The 25,319-nt window shown below is 43.6% G+C and overlaps 1 protein-coding gene across 3 annotated transcripts in view; it reads left to right on the top strand.

The window, feature by feature from the left end:
• LOC135515072 (apoptotic protease-activating factor 1-like) overlaps positions 1 to 25,319 on the top strand; it is an 81,933-nt gene that overhangs the window by 33,690 nt on the left and 22,924 nt on the right. For all 3 annotated transcript variants that reach the window (XM_064938897.1, XM_064938896.1, XM_064938898.1), the window contains exons 23-26: positions 1,248 to 1,382; positions 1,564 to 1,689; positions 8,818 to 8,943; positions 10,267 to 10,413. In XM_064938897.1, coding sequence (XP_064794969.1) covers positions 1,248 to 1,382; positions 1,564 to 1,689; positions 8,818 to 8,943; positions 10,267 to 10,413 — 534 coding nt within the window. The remainder of the gene's footprint in view (positions 1 to 1,247; positions 1,383 to 1,563; positions 1,690 to 8,817; positions 8,944 to 10,266; positions 10,414 to 25,319) is intronic.

Here is a 25,319-nt window from a genome sequence, read left to right as displayed (position 1 = left end):
GTCCCTTACTGTCCATGGACCATCTCCTGTGTAGTCCCTTACTGTCCATGGACCATCTCCTGTTTAGTCACTTACTGTCCATGGACCATCTCCTGGACCATCTCCTGTAGTCCCTCATGGACCATCTCCTGTCCATGGGACCATCTCCTGTTTAGTCCATGGACCATCTCCTGTGTACTGTCCATGGACCATCTCCTGTGTAGTCCCTCTGTCCATGGACCATCCATGGACCATCTCCTGTTTAGTCCCTTGTCCATGGACCATCTCCTGTCCATGGACCATCTCCTGTGTCCCTTAGTCCCTGTGTAGTCCCTTACTGTCCATGGACCATCTCCTGTGTAGTCCCCATCTCCTGTTTAGTCCTACTGTCCATGGACCATCTCCTGTGTAGTCCCTTACTGTCCATGGACCATCTCCTGTGTAGTCCCTTACTGTCCATGGACCATCTCCTGTGTAGTCCCTCAGTCCATGGACCATCTACTGTCCATGGACCATCTCCTGTGTAGTCCATGGACCATCTCCTGTGTACTGTCCATGGACCATCTCCTGTGTAGTCCCTTACTGTCCATGGACCATCTCCTGTGTAGTCCCTTACTGTCCATGGACCATCTCCTGTTTAGTCCCTTACTGTCCATGGACCATCTCCTGTGTAGTCCCTCACTGTCCATGGACCATCTCCTGTGTCCATGGACCATCTCCTGTGTAGTCCCTTACTGTCCATGGACCATCTCCTGTATAGTCCCTCACTGTCCATGGACCATCTCCTGTGTAGTCCCTCACTGTCCATGGACCATCTCCTGTGTAGTCCCTCACTGTCCATGGACCATCAGCTTAGCTGAAAAGGGAGTATTTGGTGGATAGATTCACTTTGAGGAAATGTGACCATCTCCTGTGTAGCTCTATGGACATCTCCTGTAAACATAGCTGTTCCATGGACCATCTCCTGTGTAGTCCCTCTGGACCATCTCCCACTGACTTCTGGAGTGGTGATGGGGGTGAATGGTACATTCACAAACCCAACATTGGTAAGAGTTGATGTGTCAATCATTGTCTGAGATATTTGCATAGAGGCCAATATTTTGCCCAGTGCCCATTCCCTCCTAGCAGCTGAATACTCCCACTCTGGGCACAGATCCAGGATCAGCTTACCCTCAATAACTCTGATTGTGCTAAATCCCTGGTTGAGGTGCAACTTTTACCCACTCCAATACCAGAAGGTGATTCTCTCTTCTCTCTCCCCCCTGTAGGTGTGGAGGTGGAGGACAGGTGAGTGTGTGGTTCTGGCGGGCCACAAGGAGCAGGTCAGATGCTTCTCTCTGCTCACCACCTCACCCTCCTCAGAGACACATCTCCTCAGCTGGTCCTTTGACGGCACCATCAAGGTAATACAAGCACACGTATGCAGTACCAGACAGACAGTAAGACTTAGAAACACACACGCATGCATGCAAAACCTGTTAAAAGCAACAAGTTACGATCAGCGTGCACTTACATGAACTAAAGGATATTTGCTAGAGGGAGGTGACACAGAAAGCGTCTCCCCCTCTCTCTCCCTCCCCCCAGGTGTGGGACATGTCTAGTGGTGAACGGCTGCAGGACCTAGTGTGTCACCAGGGGGCAGTGCTAGCCTGTGACGTGTTGTCTGAAGGACAGCTCTTCGCCACCACTTCCGCTGACAAGACTGCCAAGGTAACACACATACACACGTGTCATCAGTATGTGACCGAACCTAGCCTAAATCCTTAGATCAGTGTGAGACAGACATGTTGTCTATATCATGATCCCTTCAGAAACATGTGTATAGTGTACATTTATTATGCGGGCAACTAAAGGTCATTGGTAGCTTGAGATGGACATGAAAGCAGATGGTTACTGTGGTCACTAACTTAGCCAGCGGTCAAGCCGCCCACTCGCCTCCCTGCCCCTCCAGCGGTCAATCCGCCCACTCGCCTCCCTGCCCCTCCAGCGGTCATTAAGTCTGACTGCAACCTACAGACCGTACCGCTGCCCTCTCCTCTCCTCCTATCTAGCATTACCTGTGTGTGTGCGTGTTTGTGAGAGAGAGCAGGCTGCTGCTCTGCGGTTGACTTTGACACTGTAGGTTGGGAGAGGATCTCTCCTCTGACTAGGTTTACACTCTGTCAACTTACTGTGTTTTTGCCCTCGATCGACCTTCCTCGTTCTCTCCATCAGTTTGTATTGTTCTCTCTTCTATTTTCTATCCTTGTTTCCCCCTCTGTCTTCTGTCAGTCACAGGATCGTTGAGTTGGTCACTCACTGGAAATGGCTATTAGGTCAGCATCCAAATTGGCATTGGGTGGGTGGGTGTGTGTGTGTGTGTGGTAATGGTTCAGAGCTGGTGTTCCCATTAACCACACTGTTTATTTCTGTTCATCAGACCAGCATGCTTTCATTAGTGCTTTGGACCTAGACACTCTGGTAATGATGTGGAATTGTAGTCTGAAGGGCTGGCTGTGCTTCTGCCATCCACATACACACAGGCGCACGCTCTCTCACACACACATGCAGGGCCTTGCAAAAGTATTCACCCCCTTAGCGTTTTTCCTATTTTGTTGCATTACAACCTGTAATTTAAATTGGATTTTTATTTGGATTTCATGTAATGGACATTCACAAAATAGTCCAAATTGGTGAAAAAAAAAAAAAAACATTTATATTTTTATATATATATATATATTAATTAAAAAATAAGGAAAAGTGATGCGTGCATATGTGTTCACTCCTTTGCTATGAATCCCCTAAATAAGATCTGCTGCATCCAATTACCCCAAGAAGTCACAGAATTAGTTAGATTGCACACAGGTGGACTTTAAGTGTCACATGATCTTACTGTGTAATTTTACACCTATTCTGAAAGGCCCCAGAGTCCACAAAACCACTAAGCAAGGGGCACCACCAAGCAAGCGGCACTATGAAGACCAAGAAACTCTCCTAACAGGTCAGGGACAAAGTTGTGGAGAAGTACAGATCAGGGTTGGGTTATAAAAAAATATCCGAAACTTCTCATATCACAGAGCACCAATAAATTCATTATACATTTTTTTAAAGAATATGGCACCATGACAAACCTGCCAAGAGAAGACCACCCACCAAAACTCACAGACCAGTTATGAAGGGCATTAATCAGAGAGGCAACAAAGAGACCAAAGATAATCTGGAAGAGATTTAAGCCGTACACTCCACAGAGCTGGGCTTTAGTGAGTGGCTGTCTGGTGCAAACCCAACACCTCCATCATCCCGAGAACACCATCCCCACAGTAAAGCATGGTGGTGTTTGCATCATGCTGTGGGGATGTTTTTCTTTGACAAGGACTGGGGAACTGGTCAGAATTGAAGGAATGATGGGTGGCGCTAAATACAGGAAATATTTGAGGAAAACCTGTTTCAGTCTTCCAGAGATTTGAGACTGGGACGGAGGTTCACCTTGCAGCAGGACAATGACCCTAAGCATACTGCTAAAGCAACACTGGAGTGGTTTAAGGGGAAACATTTAAATGTCTTGGAATAGCCTAGTCAAAGCCCAGAACTCAATCCAATTGAGAATCTGTGGTACGACTTAAAGATTGCTGTACACCAGCAGAACCCATCCAACTTGAAGATGCTAGAGCAGTTTTGTCTTGAAGAATGGGCAAAAATCCCAATTGCTAGATGTGCCAAGTTTATAGAGACACCCCAAAAGACTTGCATCTGTAATTGCTGCAAAAGGTGGCTCTACAAAGTATTGACTTTGGGGTTGTGAATAGTTATGCATGCTCAAGTTTTTTTTTTGTCTTGTTTGTGTCACAAGAAAAAAATATTTTGCATCTTCAAAGTGGTAGGCATGTTGTGTAAATCAAATGATACAAACTCCCCAAAAATCAATTTTATTTCCAAGGTGTGAGGCAACAAAATAGGAAAAATGCCAAGGGGGGTGAATACTTTTGCAAGCCACTGTGTGCACACATACACCCACAGTCTTTTTCTGTCTGCTATTATAGATCAAAGCCGAACCCTGAGTCTGATCGTCTTTGTCAGATAGAATAGAAGACTGAAGCTTTTTGTTCCACTCATCTGTCTCTCTCCCCCTCGCTCTCTCTCCTCTGTTCCTTTCTCTCTCCCTTCCTCCCTCTGTCTATTGACCTTCAGATGACTACGAGACGTTGTGCCAAATTAACTTTTTAATCATCTACCATGTGATGTTCTCTCCATCAAGCATGACAGAGAGAGCGATAGAGGGAGAGCGAGACGGACAGAAAGAAAGACGGAGACAATTTACTAAGAACATTGTGTTCTTGTAATAAACAGAGTATTCTTTATTATGTTAGTTTTACTCTGTTTATTTAGAACCAAACGGACAGCTAGGAAAAGCTCAAACCAAGTTTATTCACCCAATGTGTCAGACAGCTGAACAGACAAAGGTGTGTGTGTGTGTGTGTGTGTGCCATACATACATACATACAGTGGGGCAAAAAAGTATTTAGTCAGCCACCAATTGTGCAAGTTCTCCCACTTAAAAAAGATGGGAGGCCTGTAATTTTCATCATAAGTACACTTTAACTATGATAGACAAAATGAGAGAAAAAAATCCAGAAAATCACATGTATGTACGCGGGATATATATATATATATATATCCCACTTTGGGTGGTCTCCTCCCTTTCTCTAAACATTACATATTTAATGGTAGGTAGGAAGGTAAGTGATGTGGGTAATAAACTGTTCCTTCTCCCTTAATGTGACCTGACCTGGGCCCCGATTCCTCACTAATCCACAGCTCTCCACCCTTATCAGTGACCACAACCATGTGATTGCCTTTCCCTTACTCAGTAACAGTCCAAGCCCCTAGCTCATATCGATCCTTAATTGACCCCAGCATATACATTCCTCCTACAGATAACCATTCACTTCTGGTGTAGCAAGTATTTCAAATAAAATTAAACAACAACTGAAACTAGACTGTGGCCCTTCTTTCCATAGGATACCTGATGTCAAGCAAATATCATGTTCTGTCAGAATGACAGGTTCTGCATTCGCCGCTCTCCTGCTGTACCTTGAACAAGGATATTTCATATTTCAAGTATAGATGTCAGAACCCATCAATTCGATGTACTTTACATACTGATGGGATTAAATTAAAATATGTTTACACTACCTTGTAGTTTACCAATAAAATGGCCTTCGTATTCAAATCTCAAAAAATATAAATTAAATTGCCACAATCAATTTCAATAGAAAGTTAGCAAAAATAGATACGATTCTGCAATACTTGTCTATTTATGGAAAAATCACGTTGATTAACTCTTTGGTCCTATCACAGTTTACTTACAATGGCACCGCCTACTCCAAACGACTCATTTTTTAAATCATATGAGCAAAAAATATTTCATTTTATTTGGAATGCTAAGCTAGACAACATTTAAACGTGCCTATTTATATAATAAATATGAGTTTGGGGGGCTAAAATTATTAAATATGAAATATTTAAACCTCTCACTAAAAGCTTCATTCATGCACATGTTATACTTAAACCCAAAATGGTTCTCCAGTAGATTATTAAGGCTCATCCTTTGTTCAAAAATGGCCTTTTGGCCTTTTTATACAGAGTACAACTTCTCATTTCCGACTAATTGAAAAGTACATTTTGTTCAAAGTATCGCCCTTTCTTAAACAAGACATACAAAGCTGGTTACAATTTCAGTTTTATCCTCCAGAAAAGATAGAACAAATGTTATGGTTAAACTCACATATACTGATTAATAATTAAAAACAAAATTCTTTATGGATTATTATTTTTTTAATGGTATTATATTTATGAATGATATTATGACTAGAAATGGAAGAGATGTCACATATGCAGCTATCGAAAACATATGGGAATATCTGCTCAATCCTAATTTACAACCAACTGATTGCAGCACTACCACAATGGAGGAGGCAAGTGGAAAAGGGAGAAGGTAGGGAACTTGTTTGCCTACCATATATTAAAGATACAAATTGGCTGAAAGGAATTGGCGTAAATAGAAAAATATACCCGTTTTCATTTGAGGACAAAAATGTTGACAGCTGTGCCATACAGGAAATAAATGGGAAGAGATTTTTGACGTACCATTCCATGGCACATGGTTTATGAACTGGTACAAAAACCAACACTTGATTCAACACTTAAAGTTTTTCAATTTGAATGGTTATTTAAATTCTTGCCACCGACTGAATGCTATATATATGGGACATACAACAATCTCAGCTCTAAAGATTTTGCTGCGAAGAGACAGAATCACTAGATCATTTATTCTGGTATTTCACCTATGTAGCTTGTTTCTGGTCACAGGTTCAGGAATGGTTAAAAAATCACAACATTAATGTTGCAAATAGCAGTGTTGGGCAATTTGGAAAGCCATAGTCATTAAATAATATAATACTAGTAGGACAAGTTTCTTTAGCTCACAATCTGTGGATACTTTACGATTTAGAAAGGTTAAAAAAATTATGTAAAACATCACAGTACAATTGAAAAATATCTGGTAGATGGAAACCAAGTGAGGGTGGTCTATGGTAATGGGTAGGATGGGCTGAGAGTGGCTGAGGGGTGGGATTAAAGAGCTGAGGTCTATGGTAATGGGTAGGATGGGCTGAGAGTGGCTGAGGGGTGGGATTAAAGTGCTGAGGTCGATGGTAATGGGTAGGATGGGCTGAGAGTGGCTGAGGGGTGGGATTAAAGAGCTGAGGTCTATGGTGGTTGGTGGGATGGGCTGAGAGTGGCTGAGGGGTGGGATTAAAGAGCTGAGGTTCTATGGTGGTAGGTGGTAGGTGGGATGGGCTGAGGGTTGGGATTGGTAATAATACGTTGTTTGGTAATGTATTATTGTTATGTGACTGCTTTATATAGAAGTACCATGTGTGTAAAATGTGTATGTATATGTAGCAGAAAAGCTGTAAAAAAAAATATACATACATACATACATACATACATACATACATACATACATACATACATACATACATACATACATACATACATACAGTGGGGCAAAAACATATTTAGTCAGCCACTAATTGTGCAAGTTCTCCCACTTAAAAATATGAGAGAGACCTGTAATTTTCATCATAGGTACACTTCAACTATGACAGACAAACGTTTTCTGTAAGTCTTCACAAGGTTTTCACACACTCTTGCTGGAATTTTGGCTCATTCCTCCATGCAGATCTCCTCTAGAGCAGTGATGTTTTGGGGCCGTTGCTGGGCAACACGGACTTTCAACTCCCTCCAAAGATTTTCTATGGGGTTGAGATCTGGAGACTGGCTAGGCCACTCCAGGACCTTGAAATGGTTCTTACGAAGCCACTCCTTCGTTGCCCGGCGGTGTGTTTGGGATCATTGTCATGCTGAAAGACCCAGCCACGTTTCATCTTCAATTCCTTTGCTGATGGAAGGAGGTTTTCACTCAAAATCTCATGATACATGACCCCATTCATTCTTTTCTTTACACGGATCAGTCGTCTTGGTCCCTTTGCAGAAAAACAGCCCCAAAGCATGATGTTTCCACCCCCATGCTTCACAGTAGGTATAGTGTTCTTTGGATGCAACTCAGCATTCTTTGTCCTCCAAACACGACTATTTTGGTTTCATCTGACCATATGACATTCTCCCAATCTTCTTCTGGATCATCCAAATGCTCTCTAGCAAACATCAGACGGGCCTGGACATGTACTGGCTTAAGCTGGGGGACATGTCTGGCACTGCAGGATTTGAGTCCCTGGCGGCGTAGTGTGTTACTGATCGTAGGCTTTGTTACTTTGGTCCCAGCTCTCTGCAGGTCATTCACTAAGTCCCCCCGTGTGGTTCTGGGATTTTTGCTCACCGTTTTTCTGATCATTTTGACCCCACGGGTGAGATCTTGCGTGGAGCCCCAGATCGAGGGAGATTATCAGTGGTCTTGTATGTCTTCCATTTCCTAAAAATTGCTCCCACAGTTGATTTCTTCAAACCAAGCTGCTTACCTATTGCAGATTCAGTCTTCCCAGCCTGGTGCAGGTATACAATTTTGTTTCTGGTGTCCTTTGACAGCTCTTTCGTCTTGGCCATAGTGGAGTTTGGAGTGTGATCGTTTGAGGTTGTGGACAGGTGCTTTTATACTGATAACAAGTTCAAATAGGTGCCATTAACACAGGTAATGAGTGGAGGACAGAGGAGCCTCTTAAAGAAGAAGTTACAGGTCTGTGAGAGCCAGAAATCTTGCTTGTTTGTAGGTGACCAAATACTTATTTTCCACCATAATTTGCAAATAAAGTCATAAAAAAATCCTACAATGTGATTTTCTGGATTTTATGTTCTCATTTTGTCTGTCATAGTTGAAGATTACAGGCCTCTTATCTTTTTAAGTGGGAGAACATGCACAATTGGTGGCTGACTAAATACTTTTTTGCCCGTGTGTGTGTGTGGTGTGTCCTCCAAAGAGGGGCAGTGGTGGATGGGTTAATACAATGTAAAAATAGCCTTATGGTATGGGCAGTATCGTCTATCAAAGAGCAGCCGGGAGGCTTTAATTGGTGCCAGGCTTCATTATCAGTGAGCGCTTGCTCCGTTCTTTAAGTTGAGTGGTCTACCAGACTAGCAGCATAGAGAAACAATAGACAGTTAGGCCTTCAGGGAAAAAGGAAATTTATTCAATTGAATTAACCAAGGCACTCTGCATATAGAAGTGGCCTAACCAAAATTGCTATGGCATGTTCAAAAGAACATATTTGAAAATGTTTTATTTTAGTTTCGACAAACTTTTGTAACCTCTGACCTCCTGTTTCTCCTCTCATTGGCCCTCAGGTGTGGAGCAGTGCATCGTGGGAATGCGTGCGCCTGTTGAACGGCCACCAGGACTGTGTCCGCAGCTGCCGCTTCTCTTGGGACGGCCGGCGCCTAGCAACCGGCGACGACAACGGAGAGATACGGGTGGGTAGGAATAGAGGGATGGAAGGGGGGGTGAGTGAGTGAAGGGGGAGGGAGGAAGGAAGGAAGGAGTGAGTGAAGGAGCATTAGAAGGAGGGTAAGTTGAGGGGTAAGTGAAGGAGTGAGCACATGAGTGAAGGAAGGAGACGGAGAGGAGGAACAGGTGTGCAGGTCAGCAGGGGGGGATGAAGAGGAAGGAAAGCAGGCTGAGGAGGGGAGGAAGTAGAAGGCAGTTAGTCAGATTGAATCCCGAAGGCTCTGGCATCTGCATAGATCCTAGAGAAAGAGAAGGAGAGATGGAGGGAGAAGGGATGATGGAAATGAAGGGAGAGAGGGAAAGTGGGGTAAGAGAAGAAATGAGTGTGCAAGAGGGGATGATGGAAAATAAGAACAATTAAAGAGAACAGGGAGAGTGAGAGAGAGGGACAGACAAGGGACTGAAGAAATGAGAACATGACAGAGGGACCTGTCTGTTCCTCTACAATCACACTATCAGCTGCTTTCCACAAACTATCCCTGACTGACTGTCTGACTAGTACATTTGGACTACACTCCAAAGTTTGTGAGTACACTCAAGTTTCCGAACCTGAAAAGTGATCTAATGTCGAGATGAGTGCACATCTCATGCCACTTCCCAGGTTTGAAAACAACTGACAAACTTTTATTTTGGAGTGAACTGTCACTTTAAAGTCATGACATGTCAATCATCCAGGGTTGTGTTCATTAGGCACCAAACAGAAGGAAACCGACTTAAACCACAAGATTGAATTACAGTACATAGAGTGGAATATATGCCCCTCTTGTTTCTATGGAAACACTTGAGTCATTCTCAGTGAATCATGCAAGGTGTTAAATATAGCATGTGCTGTGTCCTATATAGACAGGACAGTATGGCTCATGGTTGTTAGTTGCATAACTCCCGTATTAAAATGGAGGGTTGTTTTACGTCTCTATGGGCCTTTATTAATCAGTGAAAGTAGTCATTGATTGAAAGGTTAAGTTGAAAAGCACAAGATACTGTAACATTCAAGGACTGGATTATTGCACACCTAACTGTAGACTACTGTATGTCTAAGGTTGGTAGTCACTAGATGGCCATGTTAGAAAGTACTAAAGTAGCCCGAACAGCACGTGAGATATTTGTTATTTTAGTTTGTAGTTCTGGTTGGGGTTAGATATTTTATGGCCGTCTCGTCAAAAGGTTCCTAAGATACCAGGTTGATAATAAGTACATAGCTGTCATACATCCCACCATTTATAACAACGATGTCTCATTCATTTCTCTAATTTTTCATTCGTTTGTCTCATGTGTGTCTCGTGTCTCAGCTGTGGAACGTGAAGGATGGTACTCTGCTTAAGATCTGTTCCCGTGACAACAAGGACGCCATGGACTCTCTGCATGGAGGCTGGGTAACCGACCTGCACTTCTCCCCTGACAACACTGTGCTGCTGTCTACAGGAGGATACATTAAGGTAGGAAACACACACACACTGAGAGAGACACACACAGACATGTAAAGACAAAGACACGCACACACACACACACTAATGGGAACAAACTGAGGTTTAAAGCACTATCGACCAAAGCCCTTGTCCCCCGGGGATTACATCATCACTGCCTGGTTAAAAAGCCAATCAGAGCCCGACTGAGGCTGACCCCCAGGTGATCCCTCCTTCTGTAAAACTAGAGGTAATCACAGAGGTGTAACAGACACACACTCCGCAATCCAATCAAGTTGGGAGTAGGATGAGATATGAAATCTCACTCACACTCTCACTGTGACTACTGCTTTGGGAGAACTATAAACCTACTGTGGTGTAAGAAAGCTTGGGGCCATAACATTTAGCATACGTGGATGGGCGTGGGTAGGTGGGCGGGCGTGGGTGTGAGAGAAGCGAGAGGGAGTTTCTTGCCTGAGTGATTTCAGGAAAATTCAACAGCAGCATTCCTTAACTCACTTGTCTCCTCCGCTCTGAATTCCAAAAGCCTCTTGTATATGTATTAAGCATATTAAACCAGTGATTTTAACGTACATTGGATCAATGTGATGGATGTTTTTCTTCCAATGTCTCTCAACACATATTTTCTGTGATATTCAAGTGTCTGTTTTAGAGGTCGACCGATTATGATTTTTCAATACCGATACCGATTATTGGAGGACCAAAAACCCCTATACCGATTAATCGGCCAACTTTTAATTTATTTTATTTGTAATAATGACAATTACAACAATACTGAATTAACACTTATTTTAACTTAATATAATACATCAATAAAATCAATTTAGCCTCAAGTAAATAATGAAACATGTTCAATTTGGTTTAAATAATAAGTGTTGGAGAAGAAAGTAAAAGTGCAATATGTGCCATGTAAGAAAGCTAACATTTAAGTTCCTTGCTCAGAACATGAGAACATATGAAAGCTGGTGGTTCCTTTTAACATGAGTCTTCAATATTCCCAGGTAAGAAGTTTTAGGTTGTAGTTATTATAGGAATTATAGGACTATTTCTCTCTATACCATTTGTATTTCATTAACCTTTGACTATTGGATGTTCTTATAGGCACTTTAGTATTGCCAGTGTAACAGTACAGCTTCCGTCCCTCTCCTCGCTCCTCCCTGGGCTCAAACCAGCAACACAACGACAATTAGCGCGCGCTAACTAGCTGGCCATTTCACTTCGGTTACACGAGCCTCATCTCGGGAGTTGATAGGCTTGAAGTTATAAAAAGCTCAATGCTTGACGCACAACAAAGAGCTGCTGGCAAAACGCACGAAAGTGCTGTTTGAATGAATGTTTACGTGCCTGCTTCTGCCTACCACCGCTCAGTCAGATACTTGTATGCTCAGTCAGATTATATGCAACGCAGGACACGCTAGATAATATCTAGTAATATCATCAACCATGTGTAGTTAACTAGTGATTATGATTGATTGTTTTTTATAAGTTTAATATTAGCTAGCAACTTACCTTGGCTTACTGCATTCGTGTAACAGGCAGTCTCCTTGTGGAGTGCAACGAGAGAGAGGCAGGTCGTTATTGCGTTGGACTAGTTAACTGTAAGTTTGCAAGATTGAATCCCCCGAGCTGACAAGGTACAAATCTGTCGTTCTGCCCCTGAACAGGCAGTTAACCCATTGTTCCTAGGCCGTCATTGAAAATAAGAATGTGTTCTTAACTGATTTGCCTAGTTAAATAAAGTTAAATAAAGGTATTTAAAAAATAAATAAATAATAATAATAAAAATAATAAAAATCGGCGTCCAAAAATACAGATTTCCGATTATGAAAACTTGAAGTCGGCCCTAATTAATCGGCAATTCCGGTTAATCGGTCGACCTCTAGTCTGTTTGAATCAAACTGTTTTCCACGTATCCAAGAAACACAAAATAAATTGACTGCATGTTCATTTCAAACTTCTTTCTCTCGCAGTTGTTAGCTAGCCTTTTTGTTTGTCGTCTTCATTGGGAAGATTCTAGTTTCTATTGATGAGCCCCAGGTCATTAAGCCCATTGTGATCAGTCAATATGTTGTGCATAGTGTTAATGAGTCAACTCCATGGATACTGATGGAGAACTTAACTACTAATTCCATCATTACCTCCTGATGACACTCCCTCTTATCCAGAGTGTTAGAGTGATGGAGGTATTCTGTCCTATCACTTCCTCTTTCCACACTTCCTTTCTTTCTCATGAGGCACCTTGACTTGATGGGTCTGAGCATGTGTAGATGTAACGAGCAGTGATTGATTATTATGCCTGTCTGCGCTGAAGAGGCGAATCCCTTGTAATGAGCGTTGATTGATTTATCGTGGATGAGAGGTGAGCTGTCAGTCATAATAATTGCCGTGGCAGCTGTGTATTCATAGTTAAACGATGGTTAATTTAGCCTGGGGAGACGTGGGGACAGAATAAATAAAACGGACTAATTGCATCTGTATGTATTAACAGTGTGCCTTATTCAATCAAACCTGTATCCAGATTTCAGCTGGAAATGATTACAAAATATACAGCACTGGAACAAAATAAGAGACCACTGCAAAATGATCTGTTTCTCTGGTTAACAACGCTGTCTGTGTGGGTGGATCAATTCAGTTTGTCTGTGATGTGTACGCCGAGGAACTTAGAACTTACTACCCTCTCCACTACTGTCCCGTCGATATGGATAGGGGGGTGCTCCCTCTGCTGTTTCCTGAAGTCCACAAAAATCTCCTTTGTTTTGTTGACGTTGAGTGTGAGGTTACTTTCCTGACACCACACGCCGAGGGCCCTCACCTCCTCCCTGTAGGCCGTCTCGTCGTTGTTGGTAATCAAGCCTACCACTGTAGCCTACCAAAGCCTACCACGTCCGCAAACTTGATGATTGAGTTGGAGGCGTGTATGGCCACGCAGTCGTGGGTGAACAGGGAGTACAGGAGAGGGCTCAGAACGCACCCTTGTGGGGCCCCAGTGTTGAGGATCAGCGGGGTGGAGATGTTGTTACCTACCTTCACCACTTGGGGGCGGCCCGTCAGGAAGTCCAGTACCCAGTTACACAGAGCGGAATCGAGACCTAGGGTCTCGAGCTTGATTACGAGTTTGGAGGGTACTATGGTGTAAAATGCTGAGCTGTAGTCAATGAACAGCATTCTCACATTGGTATTCCTCTTGTCCAGATGGGTTAGGGCAGTGTGGTTGCGATTGCGTCGTCTGTGGACCTATTGGGACGGTAAGCAAATTGGAGTGGGTCTAGGTTGTCAGGTAGGGTGGAGGTGATATGGTCCTTGACTCGTCTCTCAAAGCACTTCATGATGACGGAAGTGAGTGCTACGGGGCGGGGCGGTAGTCGTTTAGCTCCGTTACCTTCGCTTTCTTGGGAACAGGAACAATGGTGGCCCTCTTGAAGCATTTGGGAACAGCAGACTGGGATACTTGAATATGTCCATAAACACACCAGCCAGCTGGTCTGCACATGCTCTGAGGACGCGGCAGAGGATGCCGTCTGGGCCTGCAGCCTTGCGAGGGTTAACACGTTTAAATGTTTTACTGACGTCGGCCGCAGTGAAGGAGTCCACAGGTTTTGGTAGCGGCCGTGTCAGTGGCACTGTATTGTCCTCAAAGCGAGCAAAGAAGTTATTTAGTCTGTCTGGGAGCAAGACATCCTGGTCCGCGATGGGACTGGTTTTCTTTTTGTAATCCGTGATTGACTGAAGACCCTGCCACATACCTCTCGCGTCTGAGCCGTTGAATTGCAACTCTACTTTGTCTCTATACTGACGCTTAGCTTGTTTGATTGCCTTACAGAGGGAATAGCTACACTATCATAGCCTCAAGCTCATTACCATAACGCAACGTTAACTATTCATGAAAATCGCAAATGAAATGAAATAAATATATTGGCTCACTAGCATAATTTGCAAATAAATTCATTAAAAATCCTACAATGTGATTTTCTGGATTTCTTTTCTTCTCATTTTGTCTGTCATAGTTGAAGTGTACCTATGATGAAAATTACAGGCCTCTCTCATCTTTTTAAGTGGGAGAACTTGCACAATTGGTGGCTGACTAAATACTTTTTTGCCCCACTGTATTTGCAGAAAATGACAACTGGTCAAAATAACAAAAAAAGATGCAAACATCGAATAATGCAAAAAAAATAAGTTCATATTCATTTTTAAACAACACAATACTAATGTTTAATTAGGAAGAGTTCAGAAATCTGTGCTTTAATATCCCTGATTTTCAATCCCAGCTTTCATGCGTGTTGGCATGCTCTCCACCAGTCTTTCACATTGATGTTGGGTGACGAAGGCGCAAAAATTCAAGCAGCTCGGCTTTGTTTGATGGCTTGTGACTATCCATCTTCCTCTTGATCACATTCTCACAGATTTTCAATGGGGTTCAGGTCTGGAGATTGGGCTGGCCATGACAGGGTCATGATCTGGTGGTCCTCCATCTACACCTTGATTGACCTGACTATGTGGCATGGAGCATTGTCCTGCTGGAAAAACCAATCCTCAGAGATGGGGAACATTGTCAGAGCAGAAGGAAGCAAGTTTTCTTTCATGACAACCTTGTACGTGGCTTCATTCATACGTCCTTCACAAAGGCAAATCTGCACGATTCCCATCCTTTCTGAACACCCCCAAATCATCACCGATCCTCCACCAAATTTCACAGTGGGTGTGAGACCTGGAGAGGCCTACAAGCCATAGTGTCTCGCACCCACTGTGAAAATTTGTCTTTGTGAAGGACGCATGAATCAAGTACAAAACTTGCTTCCTTCTGCTCTGACAATTTTGGGGTTTTGATTGAGTTAAGGCCTAGTTTGTACTGTAGCTTTGTCTGCCTGAAGAAGACCATGGCTTTCCAAATGTTGATTTTGTATCACGCTGTATGAAAACTAACTTGAGGAAGCAGCCAACAGTGAGAAGAACTTATCATTACAGACGTGTGTGTGTTCAGTAGAAGTGGTGCTGATGGGATCAGTAGTGCTGTGATGTTGATTCAATAAAGCTAGTCTCCCTGATGTCTGTCAACCCCTATCTGTCTCTTCCTTATGGCTTGCTGGAGTAACTTCCCACCACAACACTCACACTATCTCTGTCTTGCTATATTTAAAGGAGATTATCGATCTCTCTCCCTCTCTCTATTCTCCATCTCTGGTCCCTTTCCATGGACTCATTATTTACCTTCTTTTTTTCTCTCCGTCTGGTCCATGTGACAGGTAATATCAGGTAGTGTAATTAAAAGCAGCATGGTGTGTGACCCTCTGGGAGCTGTTCCAATGCTTCCTTAAGCCTCTGAGACACCAGGATAGGACATTGTGTGTGTGGGTGTGTGTTTCAGGGAGTGGTAAGGTGTTTTGGGGCAGCTCTCTAAGTGAGGGTGTAATATCACACTGACCCCCATCATTCTCTGCCCGGTAATACCTCACACAGCCTGTCTTACACCTGGGAGACAGCCCCCGACGCACAGCTATACATCACACAGTCTGACACACATCACACACATGAAGACACGCACACAGACACACACACACACACACACACACACACACACACACACACACACACACACACACACACACACACACACACACACATACATGCAGACACAGGTACGCACATAGGTACACTCAGAATCAGCGGGATCTCACAGTTTCAGCATGAGTTGCTGTGAGACAATCTGTCATAGTGCCATAATCCAAGTAGAGGTGGGATGTGTGAAGAGGCTCATCCTGACACACCTACCTACCTAACTACCTACCTACACACACACACACACACACATATACACACACACACACATATACACACACACACAGCAGGAGACCCTGAGTAATTCACACAGAGCGCTCAATCTTAGATGCTTCATCCTCACCCCTACACCTCCACTGTTGCTAAGCCAACACTAGTCCTCAGGATTGAGGAGACACAGTATACATCCCAAATGGCACACTATTCCCCTATTTAGTGCACTACTTTTGATCAGGGCCCAACTCGTTCTGGTCAACAGTAGTGCACTGTATAGGGGAAAGTGCACCATTTGGTATGCAACCACAGACCAATATACAGTACCAGTCAAAAGTTAGAACACACCTACTCATTCTAGAGTTTTTCTTTATTTTTACTATTTTCTACATTGTAGAATAATAGTGAAGACATCAAAACTATGAAATAACACATGGAATCATGTAGTAAGTGTTAAACAAATCAAAATATATTTTATAGCCACACTTTGCCTTGATGATAACTTTGCACACTCTTGGCATTCTCTCAACCAGCTTCACCTGGAATGGTTTCCAACAGTCTTGAAGGAATTCCTACGTATGCTGAGCACTTGCTGGCTGCTTTTCCTTCACTCTGCGGTCAAACTTATTCGAAACCATCTCATTTGGGTTGTGGTCGGGTGATTGTAGAGGCCAGGTCATCTGATGCAGCACTTCATCACTCTCCTTCTTGGTCAAATAACCCTTACACAGCCTGGAGGTGTGTTAGGTCATTGTCCTGTTGAAATAAAAATGATAGTTCCACTAAGCGCAAACCAGATGGGATGGCGTACCGCAGCAGAATGTTGTGGTAGCCATGCTGGTTAATAAGTGTGTCTTGAATTCAAAATAAATCAATGACCGTGTCATCAGCAAAGCACCATCAGACCACCTCCTCCATGCTTCACAGTGGGAACCACACATGCGGAGATCATCCGTTAACCTACTCTGCGTCTCACAAAGACATTGCGATTGGAACCAAATATTGCAAATTTGGACTCCTCAGACTAAAGGACAGATTTCCACCGGTCTAAGGTACATCGCTTGTGTTTCTTGGCCCAAGCAAGTCTCTTCTTATTGTTGTCCTTTTAGGAGTGGTGTCTTTGTAGTGATTCAACCATGAAGGCCTGATTCACAGTCTCTGAACAGTTGATGTTGAGATGTCTCTTACTTGAACTCTGTGAAGCATTTATTTGGGCTGCAATTTCTAAGGCTGGTAACTCTAATGAACTTATCCTCTGCAGCAGAGTACTCTGGGTCTTCCTTTCCTGTGGCGGTGCCAGTTTCATCATAGCGCTTGATGGTTTTTGCGACCACTTGAGGGAACTTTAAAAGTTCTTGAATTTTTCCGCATTGACTGATCTTAAAGTAATGATGGACTGTCTTTTGTCTTTGCTCATTTGATCTGTTCTTGTCATTATATGGACTTGGTCTTTTACCAAATAGAGTTGAAGTCGGAAGTTTACATACAATAAAACTTGTTTTTCAACCACTCCACACATTTCTTGTTAACAAACTATAGTTTTGGCAAGTCTGTTGTGTCATGCACAAAGTAGATGTCCTAAGTAATTTTTCCAACAATTGTTTACAGACAGATTATTTCACTTATAATTCACTGTATCACAATTCCAGTGGGTCAGACGTTTACATGCACTAAGTTGACTGTGCCTTTTTAAACAGCTTGGAAAATTCCAGAAAATTATGTCATGGCTTTAGAAGCTTCTGATAGACTAATTGACATACTTTGAGTCAATTGGAGGTTTACCTGTGGATGTATTTGAAGGCCTACCTTCAAACTCAGTGCCTCTTTGCTTGACATCATTGGAAAATCAAAAGATATCAGCCAAGACCTCAGATAAAACATTGTAGACCTCTACAAGACTGGTTCATCCTTGGGAGCAATTTCCAAACGCCAGAAGGTACCACGCTCATCTGTAAAAACAGATGTACGCAAGTATGAACACCATGAGACCACACAGCCGTCTTACCACTCAGGAAGGAGACACGTTCTGTCTCCTAGAGATGAATATACTTTGGTGCGAAAAGTGCAAATCAATCCCAGAACAACAGCAAAGGACCTTGTGAAGATGCTGGAGGAAACCGGTACAGTGGGGCAAAAAAGTATTTAGTCAGCCACCAATTGTGCAAGTTCTCCCACTTAAAAAGATGAGAGGCCTGTAATTTTCAAGGTACACTTCAATTATGACAGACAAAATTAGAAAAAAAACAGAAAATCACATTGTAGTGTTTTTAATGAATTTATTTGCAGATTATGGTGGAAAATAAATATTTGGTGACCTACAAACAAGCAAGATTTCTGGCTCTCACAGACCTGTAACTTCTTCTTTAAGAGGCTCCTCTGTCCTCCACTTGTTACCTGTATTAATGGCACCTGTTTGAACTTGTTGTCAGTATAAAAGACACCTGTCCACAACCTCAAACGGTGAGCAAAAATCCCAGAACCACACGGGGGGACTTAGTGAATGACCTGCAGAGAGCTGGTAACATCAGTAACACAATCTACGCCGCCAGGGACTCAAATCCTGCAGTGCCAGACGTGTCCTCCAGCTTAAGCCAGTACATGTCCAGGCCCGTCTGACGTTTGCTAGAGAGCATTTGGATGATCCAGAAGAAGATTGGGAGAATGTCATATGGTCAGATGAAACCAAAATAGAACTTTTTGGTAAAAACTCAATTTGTCGTGTCTGGAGGACAAAGAATGCTGAGTTGCGTCCAAAGAACACCATACCTACTGTGAAGCATGGGGGTGGAAACATCATGCTGTGGGGCTGTTCTGCAAAGGGACCAGGATGACTGATCAGTGTAAAGGAAAGAATGAATGGGACCATGTATCGTGAGATTTTGAGTGAACCTCCTTCTATCAACAAGGGCATTGAAGATGAAACGTGGCTGGGTCTTTCAACATGACAATGATCCCAAACAATCCGCCCGGGCAACGAAGGCTTCGTAAGAAGCATTTCAAGGTCCTGGAGTGGCCTAGCCAGTCTCCAGATCTCAACCCCATAGAAAATCTTTGGAGGGAGTTGAAAGTCCGTGTTGCCCAGCAACAGCCCCAAAAAATCACTGCTCTAGAGGAGATCTGTATGGAGGAATGGGCCAAAATACCAGCAACAGTGTGTGAAAACCTGAAGACTTACAGAAAACATTTGACCTCTATAATATACCCTTTGTTGGCAATGACCAAGTATTGAGAAACTTTTGTTATTGACCATATACGTATTTTCCACCATAATTTGCAAATAGATTCATAAAAAATCTTACTATGTGATTTTCTGGATTTGTTTTCTTCAAATTTTGTCTGTCATAGTTGAAGTCTACCTATGATTAAAATTACAGGCCTCTCTCATCTTTTTAAGTGGGAGAACTTGCACAATTGGTGGCTGACGAAGTACGTTTTTGCCCCACTGTATATTAGTATCTATATCCACAGTAAAACGAGTCCTATATCGACATAACCTGAAAGGCCGTTCAGTAAGGAAGAAGCCACTGCTCCAAAACTGTCATTTAAAAAAAGCCAGACTACGGTTTGCAACTGCACATGGGGACAAAGATCGTACTTTTTTGAGAAATGTCCTCTGGTCTGATGAAACACAAATAGAACTGTTTGGCCATACTGACCATCGTTATATTTGGAGGAAAAAGGGGGAAGCTTGCAAGCCGAAAAACACCATCCCAACCGTAAAGCACGGGGGTGGCAGCATTATGTTGTGGGGGTGCTTTGCTGCAGGAGGGACTGGTGCACATCACAAACTAGATGGCATCATGAGAAAGGACAATTATGTGGATATATTGAAGAAACATCTCAAGACATCTGTCTGGAAGTTGAAGCTTGGTCGCAAACGGTTCTTCCAAATGGACAGTGACCCCAAGCATACTTCAATGTTGTGGCAAAATGGCTTAAGGACAACAAAGTCAAGGTATTGGAGTGGCCATCACAAAGCCCTGACCTCCTATAGAAAACGTTTGGGCAGAACTGAGAAAGCATGTGCGAGCAAGGAGGCCTGCAAACCTGACTCCGTTACACCAGCTCTGTCAGGAGGAATGGGCCAAAATTCACCCAACTTATTTGTTTGACCCATGTTAAACTATTTAAAGGCAATGCTAGCAAATTCTAATTGATTGTATGTAAACTTCTGACCCACTGGGAATGTGATGTAAAAAATAAAAGCTGAAATACATCATTCTCTCTACTATTATTATGACATTTCACATTCTTAAAATAAAGTGGTGATCCTAAGACTGAATTTCTACTAGGATTAAATGTCAGGAATTGTGAAACTTTTAAACTCAGTTTTTTTGGCTACAGTGTGTATGTAAACATCCGACTTCAACTATTGGTCTTTCTTCTGTATACCACCCCTACCTTGTCACAATACATCTGATTGGCTTAAAAGTATTCAGACCCCTTGGATTTCTTCACATTTTATTGTGTTGCAAAGTGGGATTGAAATGGATTACATTTAAAAAAAATGTTTGTCAACAATCTAAACAAAAAATACTCTTTCAAAGTGGAATTTTTTTAAAGATTAATAAAAAATAAATAAAATATATTATTTGCATAAGTATTCAGCTTCCTGATTCCATACATGTTAGAACCACCTATGTCAGCAGAACAGAACATGTATGTGGGTACTGTATGTTCTCTTCTCTCAATATACCCATATACACTGAGTGTACAACACATTAGGAGCACCTTCTTTAGAACATCCTCATTTTGTCAGGGCATGGACTCTATGCGTTCCACAGGGATGCTGACTCCAATGCTTCCCACAGTTGTGTCAAGTTGGCTGGATGTCCTTTGGGTGGTGGACCATTCTTGATAAACCCAGCAGTGTTGTAGTTTTTGACACAAACCAGTGTGCCTGGCACCGACTACCATACCCCAATCAAAGGCACAAATCTTTTGTCTTGCCCATTCACCCTCTGAATGGCACACATTATATGTCTCAATTGTCTCAAGGCTTAAAAATCCTACTTGAACCTGTCTCCTCCCCTTCATCTACACTGATTTGAAGTGGATTTAACAAGTGACATCAATAAGGGATCATAGCATTCACCTGGTCAGTCTGTCATGGAAAGAGCAGGTTTCTGTCATGTGTTGTACACTCTGTGTACGTGTTCTTTCTCTCAACAGACCCACATATAGCATGCCTTCACAAAGTATTCACACCCCTTGACTTTTTCCACATTTTGCTGTGTTACAGCCTGAATATAAAATAGATGAAATTTAGATGTTTTGTCAGTGGCCTACACACACAATACCCCATAATGTGGAATTGTTTTTTACATTTTTACAGATTTATTAAATATTAAATACTGAACTCTAGTGAGACAAAAGTATTCAAACTCTTTTGTTATGGCAAGCCTAAATAAGTTCAGGAGTAAAAATGGCTCAATAAGTTGCATGGACTCACTCTGTGTGCAATAATAGTGTTTAACAAATATATTTTAACGACTACGTCATCTCTGTACCCCACACATCTGTAAGGTTGAGCAGTGAATTTCAAATACAGATTCAACCACAAAGACCAGGAAGATTTTTGAAGGGCACCCATTGGTAGATGGGTAAAAAGAAAATGGCAGGCATTGAATATCTCTTTCAGCATGGTGAAGTGATTAATTATGCTTTGGATGGCGTATCAGTACACCCAGTCACTACAAAGATACAGGCGTTCTTCCTAATTCAGTTGCCGGAGAGGAAGGAAACCACTCAGGTATTTTACCATGAGGCCAATAGTGACTTTAAAACCGTTAGAGTTTAATGGTTGTGATAGGAGAACTGAGGAAGGATCAACAACGTTGCAGTTACTCCACAATACTAACATAATTGACAGAGTAAAAAGGAAGCCTGTGTAGAATAAAATATATTTAAAAACGTGCATCCTGTTTGCAAGAAGGCACTTAAGTAATACTGTAAAAAATGTGGCAAAGCAATGAATGAACTTTTAGTCCTGAATACATAGTGTTGTTTGGAGAAAATCCAACACATTACTGAGTACCACCACTGGTGATTTCAGCAAGTCAACCAAGTTAATGGCACCATGACGGTGACAACAGCAACAAAAAGAACTCGCAATATCAACTAGAATTACTGAACTTTTTTGTTGAAAAATAATATTTGAATGGGAAGAGTCACTGGCAAACATGGTTACAGACCAAAACAACATTATATAGTATCCCCTCCTCATGGTTACAGACCCAACAACATTATATAGTATCCCCTCCTCATGGTTACAGACCCAACAACATTATATAGTATCCCTTCCTCATGGTTACAGACCCAACAACATTATATAGTATCCCCTCCTCATGGTTACAGACCCAACAACATTATATAGTATCCCTTCCTCATGGTTACAGACCCAACAACATTATATAGTATCCCCTCCTCATGGTTACAGACCCAACAACATTATATAGTATCCCTTCCTCATGGTTACAGACCCAACAACATTATATAGTATCCCCTCCTCATGGTTACAGACCCAACAACATTATATAGTATCCCCTCCTCATGGTTACAGACCTGTTATGAACTTGAGTGAAGACCCAAAAGCGGTTTTAACAGAAAACAGAGTTCTTTAATGAAAAAACAGGAATGGCATAAATCCTCTTCCAACGTTGTCAGCGGAACAAAAAGAACGTTAGTATAGTGCAGGATGCACCTGCCAGGCAGACTTCGACAGGACAGGACAAGGTGGAAGCAAACGAGACGACAGCTTGCTTCTGGCATCAAAAAACACAAACAAGAATCAGACACTGAAAGTAGCAGGAACAGAGAAAGAAATAGAGACCTAATCAGAGGGGAAGAGAGAACAGGTGTGAAAGAGTGAATGAGCTAGTTAGAGGAGATGTAGAACAGCTGAAGAATGAGAGACAGAGAAGGTAACCTAAAAAGACCAGCAGAGAGAGAGAGTGAAGAGAAAGGACAGGAACAGACATAACAAGACATGACAGTACCCCCCACTCACCGAGCGCCTCCTGGCGCACTCGAGGAGGAAACCTGGCGGCAACGGAGGAAATCATCGATCAGCGAACGGTCCAGCACGTCCCGAGAGGGAACCCAACTCCTCTCCTCAGGACCGTACCCCTCCCAATCCACTAGGTACTGATGACCACGGCCCCGAGGGCGCATGTCCAAAATCTTACGAACCCTGTAGATGGGTGCGCCCTCGACAAGGATGGGGGGAGGGACGAGCGGGGGCGCGAAGAACGGGCTTAACACAGGAGACATGGAAGACCGGGTGAACGCGACGAAGATAGCGCGGAGAAGAAGTCGCACTGCGACAGGATTAATGACCTGGGAAATACGGAACGGACCAATGAACCGCGGGGCCAACTTGCGAGAAGCTGTCTTGAGGGGAAGGTTCTGAGTGGAGAGCCATACTCTCTGACCGCAACAATATCTAGGACTCTTGGTCCTACGCTTATTAGCGGCCCTCACAGTCTGCGCCCTATTACGGCAAAGTGCCGACCTGACCCCCTTCCAGGTGCGCTCGCAACGCTGGACAAAAGCCTGAGCGGAGGGGACGCAGGACTCGGCGAGCTGAGATGAGAACAGCGGAGGCTGGTACCCGAGGCTACACTGAAAAGGGGATAGACCGGTAGCAGACGAGGGAAGCGAGTTGTGGGCGTACTCTGCCCAGGGAGCTGTTCTGACCAAGACGCAGGGTTACGAAAAGAAAGACTGCGTAAAATGCGACCAACAGTCTGATTGGCCCGTTCGGCTTGACCGTTAGACTGGGGATGAAAGCCGGACGAGAGACTGACGGAAGCCCCAATCAAACGGCAAAACTCCCTCCAAAATTGAGACGTGAACTGCGGGCCTCTGTCGGAAACGACGTCAGACGGAAGGCCATGAATTCGGAAAACATTCTCGATAATGATCTGAGCCGTCTCCTTAGCAGAAGGGAGCTTATCGAGAGGAATGAAATGAGCCGCCTTAGAGAATCTATCGACAACCGTAAGAATAACTGTCTTCCCCGCTGATGAAGGCAGTCCGGTGATAAAATCTAAAGCGATGTGAGACCACGGTCGAGAGGGAATGGGAAGCGGTCTGAGACGGCCGGCAGGAGGAGAGTTCCCAGATTTAGTCTGCGCGCAGACCGAACAAGCGGCGACAAATCGACGCGCGTCACGTTCCCGAGTGGGCCACCAGAAACGCTGGCGAATGGAAGCGAGCGTACCCGAACGCCGGGGTGGCCGGCTAACTTGGCAGAGTGGGCCCACTGAAGAACGGCCGGACGAGTAGGAACGGGAACGAACAGAAGGTTCCTAGGACAAGCTCGCGGCGACGGAGTGTGAGCGAGTGCTTGCTTTACCTGCCTCTCAATTCCCCAGACAGTCAACCCGACAACACGCCCGTCAGGGAGAATCCCCTCGGGGTCGGTGGAGACCTCAGAAGAACTGAAGAGACGAGATAAAGCATCAGGCTTGGTGTTTTTGAGCCCGGACGATAAGAAATAACAAACTCGAAACGAGCGAAAAACAGAGCCCAACGAGCCTGACGCGCATTAAGTCGTTTGGCTGAACGGATGTATTCAAGGTTCCTATGGTCAGTCCAAACGACAAAAGGAACGGTCGCCCCCTCCAACCACTGTCGCCATTCGCCTAGGGCTAAGCGGATGGCGAGCAGTTCGCGATTACCAACATCATAGTTACGTTCTGACGGCGATAAGCGATGAGAGAAAAACGCGCAAGGATGGACCTTGCCGTCAGAGAGAGAGCGCTGAGAAAGAATGGCTCCCACGCCCACCTCTGACGCGTCAACCTCAACAACAAACTGGCTAGAGATGTCAGGTGTAACAAGAATAGGAGCGGATGTAAAACGATTCTTAAGAAGATCAAAAGCTCCCTGGGCGGAAACGGACCACTTAAAGCACGTCTTAACAGAAGTAAGGGCTGTGAGAGGAGCTGCCACCTGACCGAAATTACGGATGAAACGACGATAGAAATTAGCGAAGCCCAGAAAGCGCTGCAGCTCGACGCGTGACTTAGGAACGGGCCAATCAATGACAGCCTGGACCTTAGCGGGATCCATCTTAATGCCCTCAGCGGAAATAACGGAACCGAGAAAGGGACAGAGGCGGCATGAAAAATGCACTTCTCAGC

Source organism: Oncorhynchus masou, chromosome 26 (assembly GCF_036934945.1).
Source record: "Oncorhynchus masou masou isolate Uvic2021 chromosome 26, UVic_Omas_1.1, whole genome shotgun sequence".
Lineage (NCBI taxonomy): Eukaryota > Metazoa > Chordata > Actinopteri > Salmoniformes > Salmonidae > Oncorhynchus > Oncorhynchus masou.
This window is presented reverse-complemented; position numbering and strand designations above follow the sequence as displayed.